We start from the raw sequence: 23,015 nt of genomic DNA, 5'->3' as shown, positions 1-23,015 counted from the left end.
GGTAGATAGGTAAGCCCCACACAGCCGCTCGCTCGCTCCCCCTCACTGAGATGAGAAAGAGAATCAGAAGGGTAAAGGTGTGAAAACTTGTTTGTGACTTTTGCCTCTTCCTCCCCTCATTCTTGTGGCTGCTCTGCTGCAGAACAGACCACTCCTTCTGGTGCTCCCTCCTCTCCTTCTGACACACTCTGGTCAAATCTGCCATTATCTCAAACCCTTTGAGCTCGTGTTGGGTGCCAAAGAGGGTTGTTGTGGTTTCATCCCCGTAGGCACCTAAACCCCATGCAGATGCTCACTTGCTTTCTCTCCCCTGGGCTGAGAGGGGGAACTGGTAGGGTAAAAGTGAGAAAACTCATGGTTTGTGATAAAGAGAGTGTAATGAGTTTAAAGACAAAGAAAAAAAAAAGAGATATATAAAAAACCAAGAAAAACAAGTGATAGAAGGAAACCCCAAATGCTCACACCCGGCTGACCGATACCCAGCGAAGTCCTGAGAAATGGCAGCCCTGGCAAACTTCCTGCTTGGCTTTTGTTGCTGAGCCTGACACCAGGTGCTCTGGGATGTCCCTGTGGTCAGTAGGGCTCAGCTGTTCCAGCAGTGTCCTCTCCCAGCTCCGTGTGCACCCCCTGTGTCCTCTCTGGTGGGTGTTCTGAGAGGCAGAGAAGTCTTTGATGTTGTGCAAGTGCTGCTTAGCAGTAGCTAAAACATCCCTGTGTTATTAACACTGTTTTGATCACAAACCCAGACCACAGCCAGTACCAACTACTGTGAAGAAATCTATCCCAGCCAAATCTCTCTCTACCCCAGCCAAAACCAGCACAGCTGTTCACTCAAACCAGGTACACTCTAACAGGTTTATGATTCAAGTTATAAACTTGTGTCTGGTAAACAGTGTAGTTTCTTTGCTTATGTTTTCCATTTATTTTAAGGAATATGTGTAACACAACATAGCTATTAATGTATATGTCAAATCTAAAAGGTAAATAAGTAGCTAGGCAGCATATATACCTTATATACATTTTCTAACTAGTATTTATGCTAATGAAGAATATGGACCCATTTTTGCATACTAAAAAAAGAGGTGACATTCTGGTACAGCAAATGAAATTCAAAGATGTGTTGGAGATTTCAATAAAAAGGAAAACAAAATTTTGTGCAGATTTTGAGATGTGCATTCAGTTAGGCTTTAATTACGAAAAGAAGAATAAATAGAATTATTTTCATCTTGAAATTTACCTGAAGACTCAGGAAATTGCTGTAGTTGGCCCTGATAATTCTTAGGAATTATCTCCTTCTAAGAGGAGAAGTAAGACACACTATTAAAGTGACTAATTATATGGTCATTTGACATGTCACAGTGTAACTTTGAGCAGATCTCCCAGGTTGTTTCAGTACCATTTGCTCTTCAGTAATATGGTTTTGCAAAGCCTGGCATGTTACCCTCAAGTTTGTGAAAATTGATTGCGGAAAAAATATGTAAGGATTAAATATTTTTTAAAAACAGTAAAGATACCTGCTTTTGTTTTCTGGTCACTAGTAATTGCTTCCTATATGACAGTGCAGTCTAGTTTCAGATCCCTTTCTGAGCCAGCTGATACATCTGGCCTTTAACATCTTGAAGCACTGATTTATGTAGTTGCGGAAATCCAAAAGGTTTTCATTTGTCTGGTCGCTTTTTGGGGTTGTTTCTTTGTTCTAACTGCTACTCTGTGGAGATCATAAAGTCATAACTGTTTCCCTCTTCTGTGCCATACCTGCTCTTACAGACTTTCTTATAGACCTGCTCCCTTCCCGATTTCCATTTCTGAGCTGTAGAGTTGTTTAATGCTGAGTAGTTATTTAATGCAGCCTGGATTTGCAGCATCAAAACCCTGTACTATTACTTGATGTTCTGAAGATATCTAAGTCTGGTTTTGCAATGGTGCTGTGTCCATGAGTTGAAGTCCTTGTAAATGAAAATTCTGGCTTAAATTGAATGGTTTGTTCAAAGAATTTTAGAATTTATATTTTGTTCAAGTTGCACCATGTCATTTGTGTGTGTTCTGTTCTGTGTTCCCCAGCCGACACCCTCACTCCAGCCTGCTGATCAGTGTCATCAATCAACTGCTCACAGAATAACTATAGACAAAGAATGATAATATATGAATCTTGTGAAATGATGGTTTATAAACTCTATTAGACTTACCAAAGTTGATGTAACTATGTACAACTGCAGTACTGCATAGGAGAATTGCACTGTACAAACAGAGAACCACGAGAAGCATACATATCATAGGATGACAAGATGATAGATAAAAGATCATGAAATGCAATTATTGTGAGAATCAGCCAGAAATTATTGTACAAATGCCTTCATTGTATGCTGAAGTGCTTAAGAAAAAACGCAGTTACCATTGTACCTTTATGAAATTACATGTTTATAGGAATCTTTCTTTTGGAGAGTAAGAAATCCCACAATTTTTTATTAAAAAAAAAAGAAAAGAAAATAGACTGACTAGTCATTGTAATTGGTTTAACATGTTTATACTCGTTTTCACCAAATCTAAATTATGTAAAATTACATCAAAATTAAATCAAGTTTATATCTAGCAGAGATGAAGTCTTATATTTAGTTTGTTCAGTAAGAGTATTATGCATAACTTCTGTAAAACCAGAATATTATAATGAATTAGTAAAAATCCACGTTTGGGCACAGATTTGACATTAAAAGTCATGTGATCCATTAGAGAAGTTACTGGTAGTCATATTAAAACCAACTTCTTTACACCTGCTTACTTGAGCTATATTGTTTGTATGTGTCAAGATAATAAATCCTTATTTTACGGAGCTTAACATCTAGCCTGTACTTCGTTCACCTCTCTGTCCTGTTACACCAGACGTTTAAATTGTTCATGGCATAACTGCTGCTTTAGTCATCTTTGGGACAGACAACCCCCACCTTCAGCTCCCTGTTTTTTAAAAAATGTTGCACTTTGGGATTTGTTTGTGCCTAAATACATAAGCCTGTTTAGTTTTAATCTGAGAGCCCAGCTGTATCTGTGGGGCATTGCTGTTACATTGCTGTTCACACAGCATCAGCAGTTACCAAGATTATTTTAATCACGAGTGTGCAGCTGAAATGTGTGGCTTTAGAAATCTGCAAGTAGAACAGTGACTGAGCCAGGCTGCCCTCTGTGCTCAGTTCTCTGAGTTTATGTGCCTTGCTGAACTACTTTGTGTAGCTGCAGCCACCAAATTTGTCAGAGCTTGAAAGAAATCTTAGGTAATTGAAAATACCTCCATATCATCTCTCCTTCATTAATTTATCATTTTCTGAAAGCATTGCTTGCTTTTCCTTACATGTTCGACCTTGACATTCGTTAAACTGTTGAAAATATAATAAGGGTTTTAGGAGGCTTGAATATTTTAATTTTGCTGTTTAATAAAACTAAGTGTATCTTCTGCAATTATAACTGAATTAATGGCTGTTGTATTCTTCACCTCATTTTCAAGCCACATATGCTGCTAAATTCTAAAATATTTTCTTCAATAAAATACATTTATAGATGTAGTCAAAATACTGATCTCTTTGAAACCTATTAAAACAGAGAGTTATATAAAATCTGTAATGGTTTATATAGATCTTTCAAATCGGACACAATTTACTTTTTGCAAAATTCATCTATTATTTACATACACAAATTACTAATATTAATGTATATATACAAGATTCCTTATACAGGTTCAAGCCCCTTCGTGGAAATCTCCTTAAAGAGTTAGTGTTCTAGTTTAGTCCAACAGAGGATGTCCGAGAACTTCCTAATTTGTTTTCATGAATAAACAAGAGCAAAATACTTGTGAAAAGTAACTTCTCGTTTTCACAACCAGAAGCAAGACTTCTCATTTTGTGACCAGGAAGAAAGAGGCAGGATTAGTAGCTGTACAGTTTAGCATTTCATGATCTGCAATCGATGTCCTGGAGCAATAGAGAGAAATCCATTCATCTAAACAGTCAAACCACAAACTTCTTCCTTGAATAACTTGAGTGGGGAGTGATAGTAGATAATCTCTCCTGTGTATATTGTCCAAGTTTTATGTCTGAAGTGCTTTCCGTATTTAGGCTTGACTCTCCATGAATTTTTCTGCAAATAAGTTGGAATACAGCCTTACGGACGCTTCTGGACATGAGGAAATACATAACTGGGTCTAGGCAGCTGTTAAATGATGAAAATATGAGCATCACCTCATTGCATTTGTGAATGATCTCCTTCCAATAACAGGAGGGGTTTTGTAACTGTGATGTAATGTAGACAAACCGGAACATGTGATAAGGAACAAAACAGACAGTGAAAATGATGAGTACAATGAAGGAATTTCTTGCTGTCTTGGTGTATTTTCCTGCATTGGGAAAATTTGATCTTCTCCTCGAAATTTTCAGAAGGTTCTTGGCGATTTTAACGTACGAAAGGATCAAGAGGAAAAAAACTATCCAAAAAATTAGTACCGTGATATAATTTAAAATCGCTTCTGTCTTTGCTTTCTGTTTACTTCGGTAATGAAAGCACAGAGTAGAATTGCTGTCCTCACTCTTAAAGAAAGAGGGTGCAACTACTACTGTAAATCCTGTTAGTGCAATTGCCCACACGACGCAGCAAATCTGAATACTTCGTGTCGGAGTTAACATTTTAGGACGCTTCACAGACTTAGTTATTTTTATATAACGATCTAGACTGATTAGTCCCAACAGTACTATGCTAATATACATGTTCATGTAAAACAGAGTTCCTACAATCTTGCATAAAATCCGTCCAAACATCCAAATGTTTTTGTTGGCGTGATGGAGTATTCGGAGGGGAAGACAGAAGATCAGCAGAAGGTCTGCAACAGCCACGTTTAGCAAGTAAACTTGGATAGAATTCCTTTTCTGATGAATGCACAGGAAGGCAAACAGGGCTGTAATATTTCCAGCCAATCCAACAACAAAAATAATAGAATAAAAAACTATCAAAGTGAGTGACAGCGAGTTGTCGTCTAAGGCACAACTGTCATTGTTTTGAATTTCTGAGGCATTTATGGCCATGCTGGTTTGGTTACTCCAGAAGTTTTTGTGTGTCAGTGAATCAGCTGAAGCTGCAGCCATCATTTTTGAGGGTTTTTTAGCTGTTCTGTAAAGAAACAAAGAGAAATTTTAAGAATTAGATCTCCATAGGATCATCTTCTTGTGTCTGTTTGCTTCATTGCATACAGTCTAACATAATATAAACATAAAAGGCAGTAACTAAAGGAAGTAAATATGCCAAAGTGTTGCTGTAGCTGAGTAGAAGGACTTGCAGCCAGATATCATGATACAATGTAAGTCTAGAATAATATGTAGGCAAGAAGAGAGGGTATAGAGTACTCAAATAGATAACTGGTAGTATAATTGCATCTGTATTACTGTCTTGTGCTGTTTTAAAAATCAGCTATTAAGTTTTGCTGCACAGTCAAGAAATCTTTTTTTTATTTATTTATTTTGATTTATCTGCAAGTACAAATAATTTTTTTAGGTTTAGTTTTTAGGATTAGTCTTTCTAAGAAAACTTTTTAAGATGCAAGGACAGGTAAGTATAGCTAAGTGAAGTATTCTCGGTGTTGATATAAAGTACATAGAAATATATTAAAACAAGTCTAAACTCACTGGTGTTAGTTTTAAATAAGTACCCAGGATCCCTCACATGCAAGTCAGTAGTTTTCAATTAGAAAAGCAGTTGTGAATTAATATTTCTTTGGCTGTGTAATCTGTTATAACACCGTGAGGCAGTACTATTACAGTAGCTTGTCTTTAATAATCTATATCTTCATATAAATTTAAGTGGTTTTTTCCTTTTCTTGACTGTTCACAAATCAGTATTACATAAATAAACTAGTATTAACTGGGAATTACATTAATGCAGTAACAGATTGTTTTCAAGTCTTCCTTGATTTCATTGTTTTCCTTGTTTTCATTTCAAAGTTTTTAATTTCACTGAGCTTATTGCTGACCAGGAAGGTACAATCTGGAAGATAAAAGTCAGTTTTGACCAAGGAAGGAAAACCAAAAAAGTGTGTGGTTAGAACAGAGTGCACTAAGCCGTTTAGAGAGATGATTAAGACTGATTTGTAATGATAAATTTTTTTCTTCAACTTGTTTATCATAGCAACAAAAGACTCTATAAAAAAAGTTTCTTTAGAATTTTATTTTTTTACAGAGGAAAGGTTTTTTTCCCCTAATCTCACAAAAGTGTCAGAAGTGGTTTTGGTTCTCTGAACTTTGTTGTCTGGCAATTGTTACCAAAAAAACCCAACAAACAAACCAACAAGAAAACTCTGCTATATACATAACCTTAAAGTAGGTTTTAGGCAAAGTCTGTGTCTAGGCTATGCAATTTGCATGCTAGGTCTTAAAAATGCAAATTTACATTTAAGTGTGTGATACAGCTACAGCAGTGAAAATGGCAACACTTCAGGTAAAATTCTTAGGAGGACCTAATGCACATACAGGATCTGAACTACTGAGAGGAGACAGTCTGAAGTATTTTGACATCCTGTGTTATCTGACCATACAATTGCATTAAACTTGTAGAGTATGTTAGCAGTTTCAAAAATAGCTGTTTTCATATTTGCCGTTTGATATTATCAGGGCAAGAAGTAATTTTAAAAGGCCAGTTTTAAAACATGATGCTTTCAAATACATCTTGAAGCCTCTCTACTGCTATGATTTCTTGTTTGTTGCTTTCCTATAGAAATGCTTGACATCATGATTTGCATAAGCAGTGACAAGTTTAGAACAATAAGAAAGAGAGAAGCATCGATTACACTGCAGATGCATTGGAAACATAACTTTTCACTGTCATAAGTTGTGTCACTCATAAGCAAGCAGCATGTTAAAATGAAGATATATTTAAGAAATGGTCAGTGGCACCTTTGCAGTTAAGAGAAACTTCAATAGAAATTTGTTTTACTGCAGCTTAAGTATAAAAGAAGGCACTTACCATTTATGTGTTAAGAACTTCTGCTGATTTTCAAAACCGTTGGTGAAGACAGGGAGGAGTAACATGCAGGTCCTCTTATTAGAAAGCTTCTCTATGAAAGTGATGAACATCAGCTGACACGGTACAACTGGCAACAAGGGGAAGTTTTAACTAGTGTTGCAACTGTTTTGTTTTTTTTAAAAAGACATTTTTAACAAGCAAAACTGGGTTTATCTGGGCTTTGCTGGGAGAGGTTCTATAATAAAATCTTCTCAGAGTTTCACTCTGAATTGGAGATCTTAATTTTTTTCTCAGGAGCTTTGTTTCTGGTGAGCACTGTCAGTGGCTTTTTGGATGATAATGATGTTGGTACAGCCTGCTGTCTCAGCACTGTCGTGGAAGTAGTGTCACTTTTCCAACTGTAGGATAAAGATAGATCAACACTACAGTGAAATGGTACATTTTGCTTTTGTTGGTGTAGTTCTCCCATCTACCTTGCTCCTTGCCTGCAGCTGGAAATTTGAGGTTGATCTTTTTCGCTGAAAATGATAGCAATGAGGGAATATTAAAGTGCCCAAAATGTGCAGCTTAACCATTTCAGTAAGGCAGAAGTGAAATACAATGTGCAGCAATAATACCACCTGGTAATACTGTTTTGAATAGGGTGTAAGGAATTGAAAATTACTTTTATAAACTGGACATTTGAAAGTGGATTCTAGAAGACCTGACATAGGGAGGCCTAAATTTAATGAAGATCTCAAGAGCATTGTCTTGAAGGTGTTCGCTTTCATACAATTGAAACTGTTTTAAAAGAAGACGTGGGTGGTTACAGATGATGATTTTACAGGTAGTCAGATTGAAATTCTCATACCTCCTGTGCACTGACTTCCTAGTTTTGTAATTTAAGCACTAACATATTCTCAGGAAGTAGTATACAAAGTTGACATTCTTCCTTTTAAATAATATGGTAATTAAAAGGGAGGCTTTAAGTAAATGCAGGAAGTTGTTCTGTATTAAGTGCAATAGTTTGGGTATGTGTGTTAAATACTAAATTGTGTTCTAATAGATTTTGTATGCATGTTGCTTCCTTCTACACCAGCCAGTATCTATCCAGATTATTGTAAAATATTATTTCATTTTCGTATGTTACACCTCACTCTTATTTGTGGAAAATTGAGGATATGGATGACTGTGCCTGAAATGCAGTTTAGAAACCAAAACAATATCCTTCATTACAATATTTATTAGAAACATCACAGGGAAGTTCCTTTTCTTTCCTGCATTTGAGAAATGATCACTGAATTCTGTGATTAAGACTCAAAGTAGTGGTTTCTGTTCTCTGTGAAGGATAAAATCCCACAAAGTCTGTCATAGTCAGGATATTTCTGCTGGAGAATTGAAACAGTGTAAGGCTTAAGGGGGAAGGTAAAAAAAAAAAGTAATACCAGGTAAGAAATTATAGGCATGAATTTTTATCTCCACTTCAGTATGATTTCACTTTGTGTTCCTTGCAAGTTCTGTAAGTCCTGAAAGGATTTTGCTGTGCCTGGGACAATAGAAAGGAAAACAATGCAGAAAGAGGAGTCTGTGGCAGAGAGGAAAAAAAAAGTCTGAAATTAAGACATGATTAAAAAAAAAACAACCATCCAAACAAACCACACAAACTTTTAGCTTCTGTTTGCAAATTTATGAAAATAAGTTCTAAAATATGAATTGTATTTCTCAAACAATATAATAATTTGTCTGGATTTTTTTCTTTTCAGCCGCACTGTGTACTCCTTGCCTCAAAAGAGAATTCAGCCCCAGTAAAGCTTGGTGGCTTCGGGGTAGCAATTCAATTAGGAGAGTCTGGGCTAGTTGCTGGAGGTAAGAAATTTTCCTTCGAAGTTATTTAGTATGATGCATGTTGTACTGCAGAGTTCTGTTCTTGTGACAGAGCCTGGCCTGCAAAACAAGAGCTCAAAAATAATCTTTCACTAAAAACTTTGTTAGCATTATAAATGCACACAGTTTAGCTAAACTGCTAGTAGAATGTATGATTGTTGTGCATTTAGGTACTGAGTCTTAAATCCCTCTGAATGTTACTCAACATGAGCTTACGCTGGTTTGATCATAATAAAACTGAAAAAAACCAAAGAATTTTCCACTTTAATACAATCTTTGGCTTAATTCTTCCGTGCCTGATAAAGCAAAGCAAATAAAAATGCTGTCAGGGTTGAAATGTCTGTCAAAGCAGTTGAGTAAGGACTTAGTGCAGCATCATCAGCGCTCCCCTATGTTTCATAGGCAATTCCTGGCAGAATGCTGAGCTGTTTAATAGCAAAACCTTACTAGTTTTCACATGTGACTCTTTTCTGTGTTTTAATATTTCATTGTAATTATTGCATAAGACATCAATATCTTGATACGTATGTATATTTTTTGACTAAGTGTGTTTTGTTTTCTGTGGATTTTATTTCCTCTAGCTGCCTTCCATATTGTTCCAGACAATAGGGTTATGCTTTAATCAGCCTGCACAGATGAAGACCCAATCAATTTTCTGATGCTTTCGTTGCCAGAGTAGGAGACCACAACAAAAAAATTTTGTTAGTTTTAATATTTTTTCTTCAAAATGAGTAACTTCCTATCAGTACTATGCTTCTTCAAAAACTCAGATTTCCTAATCCAATTACTTAAAGTTCTGTGTCAATTTGGCTTTTATATGCTTTTTAAATAAAAAGTAAATCCAATATAAACATACCAACAGCTTCGATTCCCTTCCAGATGTCTCTGATACCCTGGAAATATCCAAGTGTCTAATTACTTAGAGACATCCTTTCAAATAAAATACCCATTCAGTTAAGCTACTGTTGTTTCTTTAATAAAAAGGTCACTCCTTTCTTTTCTTCTCTTGTGTTACTCAAATTATCTGTATGTCAGCCACTGCTTTTTTAAGTGATAGTTTCTACGCTTTTGTTTAAGATTCTCTCATTTTTCTTCTTTATGTTCTCACTGAGCAACTTTATCCATTTCTTCTGTTTCAGCTACTCTTCTGGAGGTAATGAGATACAGTGTACTTTCCTTCACACTAATAGTTGTCTTGCAAGAAACGTCAAGTTCAACTTTGTAAAAAGATTACAGCATTTTTCCCCAAATTTGTCGTGGCCTTCCTTTCCTGTTACCGTTCACTGTTCTGCAGGTCCCACTCACTGTTCCTGTGCCCAACCTCCACGCAGTTACCACCGTCGGTGGTTCTGTTCGCAGCACTTACAGAAGCTTCTCAGGCCTCTTCACTATAATATTTCTCTGTATCTTTTGCCTCTTCCACCTCAACTTATGCCATATTGGTCTGCCTTTATACACTTTTTCCCCCCTCTCTCAACTGTCATTTCTAGTTTGCAGTCTTTCATTAGCACTTGTTACTTTCAGCTTCAAATTTCACTCGTTTTCAGGGACATACAGAGTAATTCCACTTCATTTCTATACCATGGAAGGTCTCAGTTCTTTTGCTTATTTCAAGTTTTCTCCATAACAGACTCCTTCTCTCTTTCTTCTCATCTTCCATTCCAGTCTTTATACCACATCTGTTACCTGGCAGTTCTTTTCCCTGCCAGAATCCTACCTGAAGGCACATTACTAGACAGTCCCCTACGTAGCACTGGCAAGATTTTATTTCTTCAACTTTACAATATCACCCGTATTTGTTATAGGAAAGTTAACAATAGTGACTGACTGAACTGGGCTATACATTTCTTACAAAACAACGTTGGTCTACACGTTTGTCAAAGAATGTCATCGGTATGCCCCATGGATAAGTTTTGTCAGAATAGTAACTAACACTTCTTTTTTCTCAATTGTCTTGTTAGTGAAATAGGAACTCTCCATATAGAGAAGTTTGGGTAGTATAATAACCAACCTACCCACTTTCACATTGCTTTTCTAATTTTTAGTGTAAAACACTGATTCAGCTTAACATACTCAGTTATTCCCTTTTGGCATGGCAGTTCCTGTATTTGGCGGTTCACACATCAGAAAAGAAATTCTCTATTAAATAAAAGTGGTTATGGCACTAAGGTTCTTTTACTGACCTAAAACCCCCTGTGCTTCATTTGTGCTTACCTTTGTGCATTGACACACCTGTGCCTGGAAAGGCCAGATTCTGTGTAGCCCCAGGAGAACAAATTGAAGGGAATTTTCTCCCTCAGCGTCTTCGACGCCATCCTTCAAGCACACGGCTTTTGCTTTGTTTGGGACTGCAAAATTTTTTTAACTTAACAAAAGACATCTTTTTTCCAGTGTGCTTAGATTGATGGGTGTGAGGGGAAGAGTTTCTGTAGTAAAGTTAAACTAAGCCCTGGGTATTAAAGGTAGATGAATCCCAATCTTTTGATGTAAGTCCAAAGATAGACTTGTGTTGTTGAAAAGGATTGTAACTATAATGTTCTTTCAAGCAGGTAGATAGTTATTTAACAGAAGTGTAAGGGAGCTCATGACAACAAGCTATGGCATCACACTAAGATGTCATTAATGGAAATGTCTGTGGAATAGATTTTAGGATCATGACTGTATTTTATCAGCTAACAACCCCAGTTGAGTTCATTTTTATCAAAGTTTAATTATTATTAAGTAAGTACCAAAAAAAAGGGCCTAGCCATAACTCCTTTTTCAGAAGACCAGAAGGGAAAATGTGAGGAAATACTCTTTGTTCCACTCTATTTGCCCATAAGCTGCAATGCAGTGAATAAGAAGCCTGTGTTACAGCAAATTGTTTCCATGAGCTACCAGTCTCTGAAGGTCTGTTCTTGCACTTCTTATGATCAGAATTGGAAAACTGTACTAGGTGCTTTACTTGAAACATCAAAGCAGGTACTTTGAGGTGGAATTCTGGCAGTATACACGGTAGTTACAGATCATCATGATTTAAAAGTGAACTCTTTTATGGAACAGCACATAGACAGGAAACAGTCTGTGTTTGCATGGTTATGATGCAGTTACAGTAGTGGAACCTCAAGGAATTCAGTGATTTAATAGAGCAATCTCACATTATGATCTCTGTCTTCTTCCCTGGACAATTTTTCTTGCAGAATATGGTATGAACTGCCACAATATTTTCTTAAATAAATGTGGCATCAGATTTATCTCATATCGAATATCTTAGATGCTAAGTCTTGGGATTTTTAGCTCATATATGGCATAAAAGTCTGAAGGAACAAAACCCATTGAGTTCACAAGTGCTATTTCCTCCACTTAATCTACTTAAGTTCTCTTGGTTTCAACTAGTACAGAAAGAAAGATAACTGTATAGACCTAAGTGATACAAGGTTCTATACAAGCTGTCAAGTCTTACCTGTGGATAGTGAACTGCCTTTCACTTTGTACCTTTAGCAGCAAAATGTCACAGGTACCATGATACTAATCAAGCCCAATATAAATTTTTATGTATTATTAGTTTGCTCCCCTAGGCTGCTTCAAAATCCAATAGTATCCTACCATAAATTATCCTCTTACTGGAAAACATCTTGTATGTTCTTAATGGAAGTACAGCACATAAATACCAAGTGCTCTTGGATCTTTGTCATTTGGCCTTTTAGACTTACTACAAAAATAGCAAAGGAAGGCATTGCCATAAATTTCCCTCTAAGTAGATTATGGAATGGGGGAAGGGGAGCAGAATCCTTTAAGTTCATTGTTTTTGTTTTGTTCTCATCAATGTAAAAATAATCATAGAATCACAGAATGGTTTGGGTTGGAAGGGACCTTTAAAGGTCATCCAGTCCAACCCTCTGGAATAAGCAGGAACATCTTCAACTAGATCAGGTTGCTCAGAACCATGTCCAACCTGACCTTGAATGCTTCCAGGGTTGGTGCATGCACCACCTCTCTGGGCAGCCTTTTCAGTGTTTCACCAAACTGGTTCTTCTTGGTGTTTTGATAAACACCAGTTTAAAAAACTTTTTTTTTTAAATGTTGGAGTTTTTTTGCACTGCATATATTTTTTTCCTTTTCATCATCAATGTCTGAATAGTATTGCAAAGCTTTCTTTGCTTCCAAGAGACTTCATTTTATTTAAAAGTTACAACTGTGTTTTACAGTCTCTCAGAAATTCCAGTTCACTGGAGTGCTAAGAGGAGGCTGATGTGTTAAAAAGTCATTTGGGTTTGCTTCCTCCATCATAGCTGTATGACTGAAAAGGCCATTGAATCAATTATTATAATTTGTCTCATTAATATGTGAGCTTTGCTTTGTTCGTTTTCTGGACACTAATTTGAAGTTGTCCAGTTGTCTGCTGATGCATCTTTTACAATACATTTTCTTCAGACAATCTTCTGTGCTGAAGCTGAATTGCCCTTTTTTTTTCCTTTTTTTTTATCTTTTTTTTTTAATCTGTTCATCTTCTCTGTACACCTGCTTTTTAAACATCTCTATTGTCTGGAGTAATGTGGAAAGGAATTAAGAGTAGTAAAGTATTGACCTCTCTGATCCTGTTATGTGTGATTCTTCGATTCCTTCCACATTATTCTCCACATCCCACTCTTTTAGAAACTCCTTAATTTATGAGCATAATTCTTATTACACTATTGTGAGAGGTCAGATGGTGATGTTTATTAGTACCTCACATTTTTTTCCTAAAAATTATTTGTTCCAGTTGTTTCCTTATACATCGTTCAGATACTACTGCTGTTGAAAGACTCTCCTTCTGATATCTTGGTCATCAGTCCCCTGCCTTAGGGATGACAAAATCTGATTGGGTCTCTGTATATACTCTTCTTCTTGTGGAAAGCATAGCCCTATTGTCTGGAATAATATGGAAAGAGTCATAGAAACTAAATTATCAAAGGTAAGTCAAAATTTATCTTTAGTGCTTGTAAATGATATCAGATTGACAGCACCTGAAGACTGAAGCTCTCTGTTTATCCACAGGAAAGATTAGCACAATTAGCAATTTTATAAATTTACAGGCAACCAACATGCCTCAAAAATGGCTGATAAGGAAGTTTATGTCTAGAAATAAGGTATCTAATGTCTGTACCTATCCAGGCACTGAGGGCTTCCTAAATCACTCAACACTTTGATGTAGGCATTTATTTACAGTGAAATGGATGGAGGCAAGTATCACATTAACTACATACCACTGTTGAGTCTTTATGTAGTGATGAGTTTCAGTTAATGCCACTTTAGAACAAACAAGAAGAACGTAAAAACACAGACTAATTCCAGTCAATTTAGTTGACAACTAAAAATCCTGTGTGTATGCATGCATGCAATATATATTTAATTAAAATGTTATTTTTTCGTGGGCAGTCAATCAAATATATCTGTGATTCTTATGTCCTGAAGAATGAAAGGCCTGTGGAAAGCAGAAGCTATCTGTTTAAGAGAGGAAAGTGCCTTTTCTTACTGTTCTTACTCTGCCTCCAAAAGATGCAGAGCTTCTCGCAGAACACCAAAGAAAATTCAGAAGCTTCTAAAATATTTTAAAATAATTGAACTGTTGAGAACAACTTTAAAATTTTACACTGGATGTGTTTAGAAGGCAAATTTTCTACTAGATGATTTGCAGCAGAAGTGATACATGGTCTAAAAAGCAATCAGTATCCGTGACTTTAGACAACTTTGCTGTCTATAGGTTGTATTTGTCCTGTTACTGATATTCAGCTTACAGTTCTTCTAGTTGCAACATTGGAAAACTCCCAATCTGTGTAAATTCATGTGTGCACTTTATTCACTGTGCTGAACTAAGTGCAGTTCAGAGGAACAGCTCAGCAGTCCTTGCTCTGGTCAGTTTTTTTTAGAATAACCTCGAAATCATCATTTGCTCCTTTGTTGACCCCAGCGAAGTGGTCACAAGGATGACAGCTGGCCAGAAATGACTTTAGGCTTTCTGATACATACCTACACATACACATATATATGCATTTTTTTGTCCTGTTTGACTGGACGGTTCTTTTTCAACCACTTAAGTTTCTGCTTGTTCTGCGTTTGCTTTTTCATGGACATAAAGTTGTGATTTCCACCCCCTCATGTAAAGTATCAGGATCTTGGAATCAGTACTGAAGAGGTTACAAAACCAAATAATTCTGGAACTATTTTCACTAATTATAATCTAGCCAAGGTAAATGGCAAGATTCTATTAAGTTAGCCTAGTCTTTCTCATTTCGTTTGTATTTATGGAGTTCTCATTTTAAATGTAAAAGCCAGTATTAAAGTTTAGTAGCACTGATTTTTCAGCTTGCTGTTAAGATCCATTTTTCATCTAGTTTATAGCATCAGTCTGTTGGGGATTTAAACAGCCCTGTGGTGTGTTTCCTTTTACTGAACTGCTCCGTTCCCTCTGCTCAACATCAAGCAGTTCATTAAAGTGGATTTTTGATGGTAGACTGGTTTTGAACCTGGCCAAGAAAGATCCAGTTCTACCTGGGATGGAAGAAACACCTTCTGACTTCCAAGTGAGAAAATGTGTGATGATCAGAGAGGGACAGTGTTTTTTAACTGTAGCTTGTCAGTTTGTAAGAGCACTTGAGTACTCAAGTGAAGATACAGCCTCACATTCTGGTGTGAGATCAGCAGATAAAGCAAAATAGGAACCTTGAACAATCAAATAGATTTGGGTGGTGGGAAACAAAGACAAAAATTAAAACTTCACCTCCTCCCGTCCTCTTCCCAGGCTCAACTTTACTCCCTCGCTCCTGACTCCCTTACCACCCAATCCCAAGTGGTGCAGGGGGATGAGGAATGTCAGTTCCTATATTCCTCACTTGCTAGGCAGTGCTTTCCTTTTCTTACGCACACTTTCCCTGAGGCACCACTGTATTGAGTGTTGGGCTCAGATGTGCCCTGCAGTGGTTCCACTGGAACCGTCTGTGTCCAGAGCAGGTAATTCCCAGCTTCTCACAGGCACCACCCCTGCAGCCCCCCCAATGCCAGCACCTTGACACATAAACTCCTACCCCCAGTCATGCTGTTGGATTGCTTATATAGCCTGTTTTGCTGCTAAATGTGCTATTTTACACCATAAGAGAAAATGTAGGATGGGTAATTGTTTGTAAGGACACAAGATGTTCTGCAGATCAGCCTTCACTGTACTGAAATGCCCAGCAGACTTAAATGCATTGACAAAAAAACGTCAAAGCCAAACCCCAAACCTTTAAGCATAGTTCTCACAGCACATAGTCATTTTAGTACCACATTCATGTCTGCAATTGTTATTTGAAACATAAAGAAGTTTCGAAGCTGAGTCCCACGTAATTATTGGAAATATACATTAAATCAACATACCTATCATTTGATACAGAGGATTCATAGTTTCATTAGCTACTTTATCCAGACAAATGTATATCTCCCTAAAGTCTAATGTCTCTTTTAAATAGCTTGCTTTGTCCTTGTGATATCTTGTCTTCTACTGATATCTCCAGTTTGTAATCACTTTCCTCTAGACTTGCCACATTTTATAATAGCAATTATAAAACCTGGTGGGAAGGCAGAATTTTCAGACTATATATAATTTTCTATTCACATTGATTAAAAATATTTAAACAAGCTTTAGTACCGCAAATGTTTTTTTCAGCATATAAAAAAGGTTACACCTGCTCCAAAATGGCAAATGGGTCCCTCTGCACCCAAGTTGTCAGGAAGTCACCACTGAGATAAACAAGACTTGGGTAAGCCAGGCTGCTCTGTGGTCTTTGATGATCCTCTGCACTAAAGGTTTCCAGTCAGTGGTGAGCACACCGCTAACGTCACGTGAGCAGTCTAAGGGATAGACAAATGCTGGTTGAACAGGCAGGTGTTGCTGCTCATGCACAGGCATAGCCTGATGCAGAGCTGGAAACGTTCATGCTTTTGCTGTGATGGCATCCTAGGAGGAAAAACAGTGAGGAAACCCTACTAAGTTTATAGGCACATTAACAAAAAGCAAAACCCCTGAGTTTCGAAAACAACTTGTGCATATTGGATTTATATATAACTTCCATTTTCCTTCCCTTCCCCATCACCAGGCATGTAAATAAGAGAGAGTCATCTAAGGAGATAATTCTTGACCTCATACTTATGATCTTGAAGCTTTGGCTTCGAGGTTTATCAGTTAGGCTGACAGATACGTCATGAGCCTATAAACTGTGTATAGACAGCAAGAAGAATTAGAAATCTTCCCCACGCCTGTCTCTGTCTTTCTCTGTCCAGAGAAAGGGTCCTTCTTCCTCCCCCAGTGATGTGAGGGATGCAGCATCTTGCTGGTTTTTTTATTCTTTAGCCTAGAAAAGAACTGTCCCTTTGCTGTCAGGTCAGCCTGGATGTTCTAGAGCTGCTGACCTAGCTTAGTGATGAGGTAACATTCCTTTGTCACAGACAGATCCCTAACATTTGTTTGGCAGGGGAATTGCCTCATAAACTCTGAAGGAAAAGGTATAACACAAAGGTGAAGAATTTTGACAATGGCATTGTTTGTCCTTAAGAGTAGTATGATGTAAAAGGTGCCATCTTTCTGTCCATTATATAATCCTTTAGATGGAAAAAGGAGTGAGTAGGGCTAGTTAACAGAGCAGGGTTAGACTGTATTCCTGCTGTAGGTGGGATAAACAAATGATGGTCTTTACTAAGCTACTGCCGGATAGTCTCACAGGTGTTTGTTACCAGTGCTATGACTTAGCTAACTCCCATGCCAGTGGTGTGCAGGATAGGTTAATCAAAGAATCTCTTTACAATACAAAACTGAATTAAATACATGCCCTGCAAACACCTCAGAATCTCTAGGCTGCATTTGAAACTCTCCTGGCCTGCAGAGAGGTGCTGCAAGCCTTGAATGGAGCCTCTGTATTTATCAGTAAGCACAAATAATTTATGAAGGGGGTGCAAGTGGTGACAGTTTGATACACTTGTGGGGTTTTTATTCCTGTTGGTACTTGATGGAACCAGGGTAGTCCAAAGACTACAGTGTTTGTAAGTGTCAGTGATGACCTGAGCATTCAAAGCTTAATTTTTGCAATGGAAACAAAATTCTTTACAGTGGGAAACATTTATATGGAGAGGTAAAATGTTCATTGCATTTGTTTGACTTAATGTGCTACACAGAAATTAATTTAAGTCATTCTAAACATTTTATCCACTGAAAAGATCAGTACTAAATAAGTTTTGTTTCTGTGGGAGTACATTCATTACCTATCCAAAATGAGTACTGTGCCAGAACCATTACTGAGTGACACACATTGAAAGCACCTTGTGAAACAAATCAGCATTATCTTCTTACATGCAGTAAGACATTGTCTGCTTCAAATAAATGAACAATACATATGCTGGTGTCTTGCATTTTTGTTGGCCAAGGTTTGGGCAGAGCATCAGACCTAACTGTGCTCTTGCCAATTAGATGTTGCTTTTTCAAGTTATCAGTGTAGACTAGAACTCTTTGATATCTTTGTACTTGCTCTCTGGATAAATAATTCCTGTTTCAAAGGTTGTCCAAATTGGTGGATTTACTTTTATATGCCAAATTTCACTGAAGAATCTTAGTGCTCTTATATGAGTCTCATTTCACAGTCTGCTGGGTAGGATAGAATATTCCTCAATTCATAAAAGTATAAATGAAGTGAAAGGGAAAATACTGATTTGTCTCACTGGATATATTTAATAAATACTAAACTTAAGGAAAAAAAGCATTTTGTTAAAAGCTTAACCCATAAACAAAATTTATTAAAACTGTTTTAGTTTATTGGAGGGATATTCTTTATTTCCATGTTTAACACACATCACTTTGACTAAATTTTCTTTTTATTTCCATTTAGGACGTGTAGGAACACCTCATTTTATGGCCCCAGAAGTGGTAAAAAGAGAACCGTATGGGAAGCCTGTAGATGTTTGGGGTTGTGGCGTGATCCTTTTTATCCTGCTAAGTGGTTGTTTGCCTTTTTATGGAACCAAGGAAAGATTATTTGAAGGCATTATTAAAGGCAAATACAAGGTAAATGACAGTATACCTGAATCCTTTTCCAGTGAGATGAGCTCTGCTGGTAAAATTTCTAGAAGTTGATTTTTGTATTTAGCCTGATTTAAATTGGAAGCTGTTATGCAGGAAGAGAGATAATTTTCTCTCTCCGGTCTGTCTTGTTCCTGCTGTGTTTTGTATCAATGTTAGAAATTAGAATACAGAAATATTTACTCAGATGAAATAATAAATGGGTGTAACAGCTCGCCCCTAAATGTACATTGAGCCCAGCAGGATTACCTGAGCTATATCTGTGAAGTGTACCATAATGCGTGTTACCTTAGGTTTATAGATAATTTAAAATTTTTTTATTTAAATCCTCAACTAAGAGAACACCTAACAAATGCAGTTAGGTGTTTTTCTTTTCAGGACAGTGTGTAGTAAAGTGCAGCTGATGATTCAAAAGGAGCCACTTGCAACCACAGGCAGGTCGATGTGCAGGCAGGAGGAGTGTGTTTCACAGCAGCAGCATCCCAGACCATTAAGGAGACAACTTTAAAGCTTCAGCTTCACTGGTTTTGCGGTTTTGTCTAAGACGAGCTTTGCTCTGCCTTGTGACCGAGGTCACACAGGAGCTGAGCGTTGGCAAATTACGGATGGAAACTCCTAAAGCTGCCTGATGGTCTCTAAAATGGTTTAGGAAGTATTTTACTATATGAACTTAACAGTAGTCTGCCAAAATGTAAGTGACAGCAGTGTTACTGCACTTGTTAAGGAGCACATTTTTCATTCTTTAAGTTTTGTGTTCCTAGAAACAGCAGCATTTCTTCATGGGATTGCACAGGCTGGTAGATGTTCCAGTTTCACTTTATGGCAGATTTCTTTATGGAGTCTCTTAGGCAGCTAAAACCTTCTGGAAGTGTATAAGTTAACTTCCCTTTGTTTCAAAAAAAAAAGTTATGGCCAGCACATTGTGTCCTCTTAGTTCCTTTTCTGTTCCTGTTTCCACAATAATATGTCTATTCAGTGAAAATACTGTAAGGATTTTAAAACAGTCTTGCTGCAAATTTGCAATTACCTTCATTTCATTAAAGCTGAAAAAGAAATGACAAATCACAACTATTAATGTGGATTTCATGTTCCTGAGTGCCCCAATTTAAAGTGATCGTTTTTTGTAAAGACTGATTTTAAATAAAATGGACCTCTTTAAATGAACAGATTATAACATTTAAAAGAGTCTAGTTGTAATTTTGGATTTTCATTTAGTACCTTGTAAAGTTAACAGTGTATCATTGCATAAAACTTAAGTTCTTCATAAGTTAAAGAAATCCTAGAAATAGCATAAGGATATAATCCTTTATATTACATTAATAATTTTCTCTACTTTATTACGGTTTTGTTGGGCATTCATAATTTTGACTGGTTGGGCACAAGCAGAAAATATATTCTAAATGATCCTTCACATTGGTGTCTCCTAAGGATAAAGTTCTGCACTGAAAAGTGTTGCAATTGCTTGTGTTGTTGATCACAGTATGCTCTCCTAGTGACTGAGGATGCTCACCTGTTTTAAAGTTGAAAGGAATTTATTGGGAAGAGCCATTGTCCATAGTACCTTTGGGACAAGACCAGAATAGTTCACAACAGGCATTATCTTACTTCCTTTTTACTCAGAATCACTGGCATGAAACTGTGGGCTGATACAGATGGATTGTCATGCCATTCCTTATATTGATTTCAGGAGTAGATTTAATTTCTAGGTTTATCTTAGGCATAGTTAACAGTCAGACAAAGCTTAATTTTTTTTTTTCCCCTAGGGAAGAGTCACTTTTAGCTAAACAAAATATAGAACAGGTAGAAACTTATACTGTAATTATAATACCAAGAATATGTCAGGTTTTATGTTTTCAATTTTTACACCATTTCAATAGCAACTAGTGTACAACTTATTAGAAGTTATTAAAAAACTTAAAAACTTCTTTTACATTTTTTTGCAATGAAATGTTTGCAGGCACCAACCACTGTCAAATTCCTGTAATCATTTAAATAAAAAGTATGTTGTTTCCTATGTTCTTGTTACTAACTTCATGTCTTTTTTTCTTGCTTGTAACCAGATGAATCCTAGGCAATGGAGCCATATTTCTGAAAGTGCCAAAGACCTGGTACGCCGCATGCTTATGCTGGATCCAGCAGAAAGGATAACAGTATATGAAGCACTGAATCATCCCTGGTTAAAGGTAGTAAAAGCAGCTGTTTACACACCAGTTTCAGCTTCAAGGGAGAAAAAGATTTATTTTTTTGCTTCTCTGAGCTTTTCAAAGAAGACATGAACTGTACAAAATGTGGGAGAATCTGCTTTAAATGCTTTGTAGGGTTAGAGCCTGAGATTTAGATAATTGCCAGGCTTGAACTCTTAAAAGCAAGAGTGAACTCAGTTGGACATCTTCAGCAGCATCAGGGAATAGGGCTGTGTAGCATAAAGCTTAAGGAAGGTATTAATGTGTCTTTCTGTGGCTCTCAAACTCCAGAGAAATAATTTCTGATCTCCTCTTTGCTCAGTCCTAAACCTCTTTCCTATTATGCATATAGCCATGCAGTCTGTTGCAGGATGTTAAGCTACTGAACTGTGCTGCTTCCTTACATTAGATTCCTGAAATATCCCACCAGAGTGAAGGAAATATGGAGTGGAATGTTACTCAAAGGCCACTGTGACTGCATAAAATGAAATGATATCTGGTAATCAAATTATTTTTCAGGGGTGTCAGAATTTACAACACAGTTTAAGCCAGCGGAGGAGTAGTTGCTGAACGCTGCAGATTAACAACAGGAGCAGGAGAATATACAGCTGTAGCTTCTCAGCAGTCCCATCAGTAGTCTGTGCTAAACATTGGGGTTGGAGAATGATGGGTGTGCTACAGATTTATAAGGTGGCAAGTCCTGATTCAGAATGTTGCGTTTTCTTTGGCAGAAGGTGATGAATTAACTGTTTTTCTTTGTTATCCTCTACTTCTTTCCTATAGTGTAGGTCAAGGGTAGAGAGAGTCATAATATCATTAACTTGAACAGGGCACTTGTTTTGAAAGGGTACTGTTCTGGTATCTGCTTCTGGACTGTTTTATTTGCTCTACACGAGACAAACAGTGACACAAAAAAAACCAGAAGAAGAACCTGGGAAGGACAGGCTCATATGTTTTTCTCCCTCCAAGTAAATGGGCGTTCTTCCAGCTCTCTTTCTGGCTCTGACTCTTGTATTCTAAGCTGCAGAATGGCCTAGCTTATAAAAGGAGCTCAGGAGTGTGTATCTCTCAGGAATAAGTGGTTAAGGCAACTCTTCTGAGTATTGGGAAACTGCAGGTTCAAACCATTCCACACAAAAGGAGCCAAAGTTCTGTCTATGGAGCTTACATAGTGTATCAAATATCAAAGAGTATGTAAAGAGACACCATGTTTGCAAATCCCAAATGATCGTACTCCAGTGATTAAAACTGATTAAATTCCAGTGGTTAACCTGTGGTTAAAACAGGTGATCTGTTTCTACCTGCTTGTGTTTTGACTTTTTCCTCACTTTGTGAGCTTACCCACATTTAGATGCCAAAGCAAGGGTTTTACTGAGGATTATTTTGGGAGAAAACCTTGTCATCTTTTGTTGTTTGAGCAACTAAGCTGATCAGGCTCGTTTAAAAGACAATTCTGTAATGTCAATGTGCAAGCTCTGCCTATATAGTTTAGCACTTTTGTTGTCTGTAATCTTTTTCTGGTCTTGTCATTATTTGTTGAAATTCATGCAAGGAAAGAGAACATTTAGTTTGAGACAACTTTGTTTCCAAACTCAGTCCTTCCATTTTTGGCTATGATAAACAGCCTTCCCTGCTGACTCAGAGCTTTCTCCTAAACTATTTATAGATCCAAATACAGCATGAGACAGAGGCATCTCCACTGTTGTAGAGTGACTGAATTACTTCTGATGGTGATTTCACTCTGATTCAGGAGATGCATGTGATAGACATTTATATTAAATTAATGTATGGAGCTTCTGTGATGATTTGGAGCAGGGTAAGACAGTAGCCAACTGCTGCAAGTTTTGTCCTTACTGTCACTGCAGTTATTCATTGCAGGTTTTTTTATCAGCATCTGCAATGGAGAATTCTTCCTGTAA

At 37.1% G+C, this 23,015-nt stretch overlaps 2 protein-coding genes across 13 annotated transcripts in view; one reads left to right on the top strand and one right to left on the bottom strand.

The window, feature by feature from the left end:
- The window catches only part of CASK (calcium/calmodulin dependent serine protein kinase), a 203,427-nt gene that overhangs the window by 105,043 nt on the left and 75,369 nt on the right, over positions 1–23,015 (top strand). For 11 of the 12 annotated variants that reach the window (XM_064646911.1, XM_064646909.1, XM_064646902.1 and 8 more), the window contains exons 6-8: positions 8,733–8,835; positions 18,723–18,898; positions 20,974–21,096. In XM_064646911.1, coding sequence (XP_064502981.1) covers positions 8,733–8,835; positions 18,723–18,898; positions 20,974–21,096 — 402 coding nt within the window. Of the gene's footprint in view, positions 1–8,732; positions 8,836–13,661; positions 13,787–18,722; positions 18,899–20,973; positions 21,097–23,015 lie in introns of those variants that run through there. The other variant, XM_064646912.1, reaches the window with a different exon arrangement.
- On the bottom strand, positions 2,148–7,403 carry GPR34 (G protein-coupled receptor 34). Its single transcript, XM_064646914.1, has 2 exons — positions 6,991–7,403; positions 2,148–5,145 (listed from the first exon to the last, which is right to left on the bottom strand). Exon 2 carries the CDS (start codon positions 5,121–5,123, stop codon positions 3,993–3,995), a length of 1,131 nt encoding a protein of 376 aa, XP_064502984.1. The 5' UTR covers positions 5,124–5,145; positions 6,991–7,403; the 3' UTR covers positions 2,148–3,992.

The sequence above is a fragment of the Pseudopipra pipra genome, chromosome 2 (assembly GCF_036250125.1).
Source record: "Pseudopipra pipra isolate bDixPip1 chromosome 2, bDixPip1.hap1, whole genome shotgun sequence".
Lineage (NCBI taxonomy): Eukaryota > Metazoa > Chordata > Aves > Passeriformes > Pipridae > Pseudopipra > Pseudopipra pipra.
This window is presented reverse-complemented; position numbering and strand designations above follow the sequence as displayed.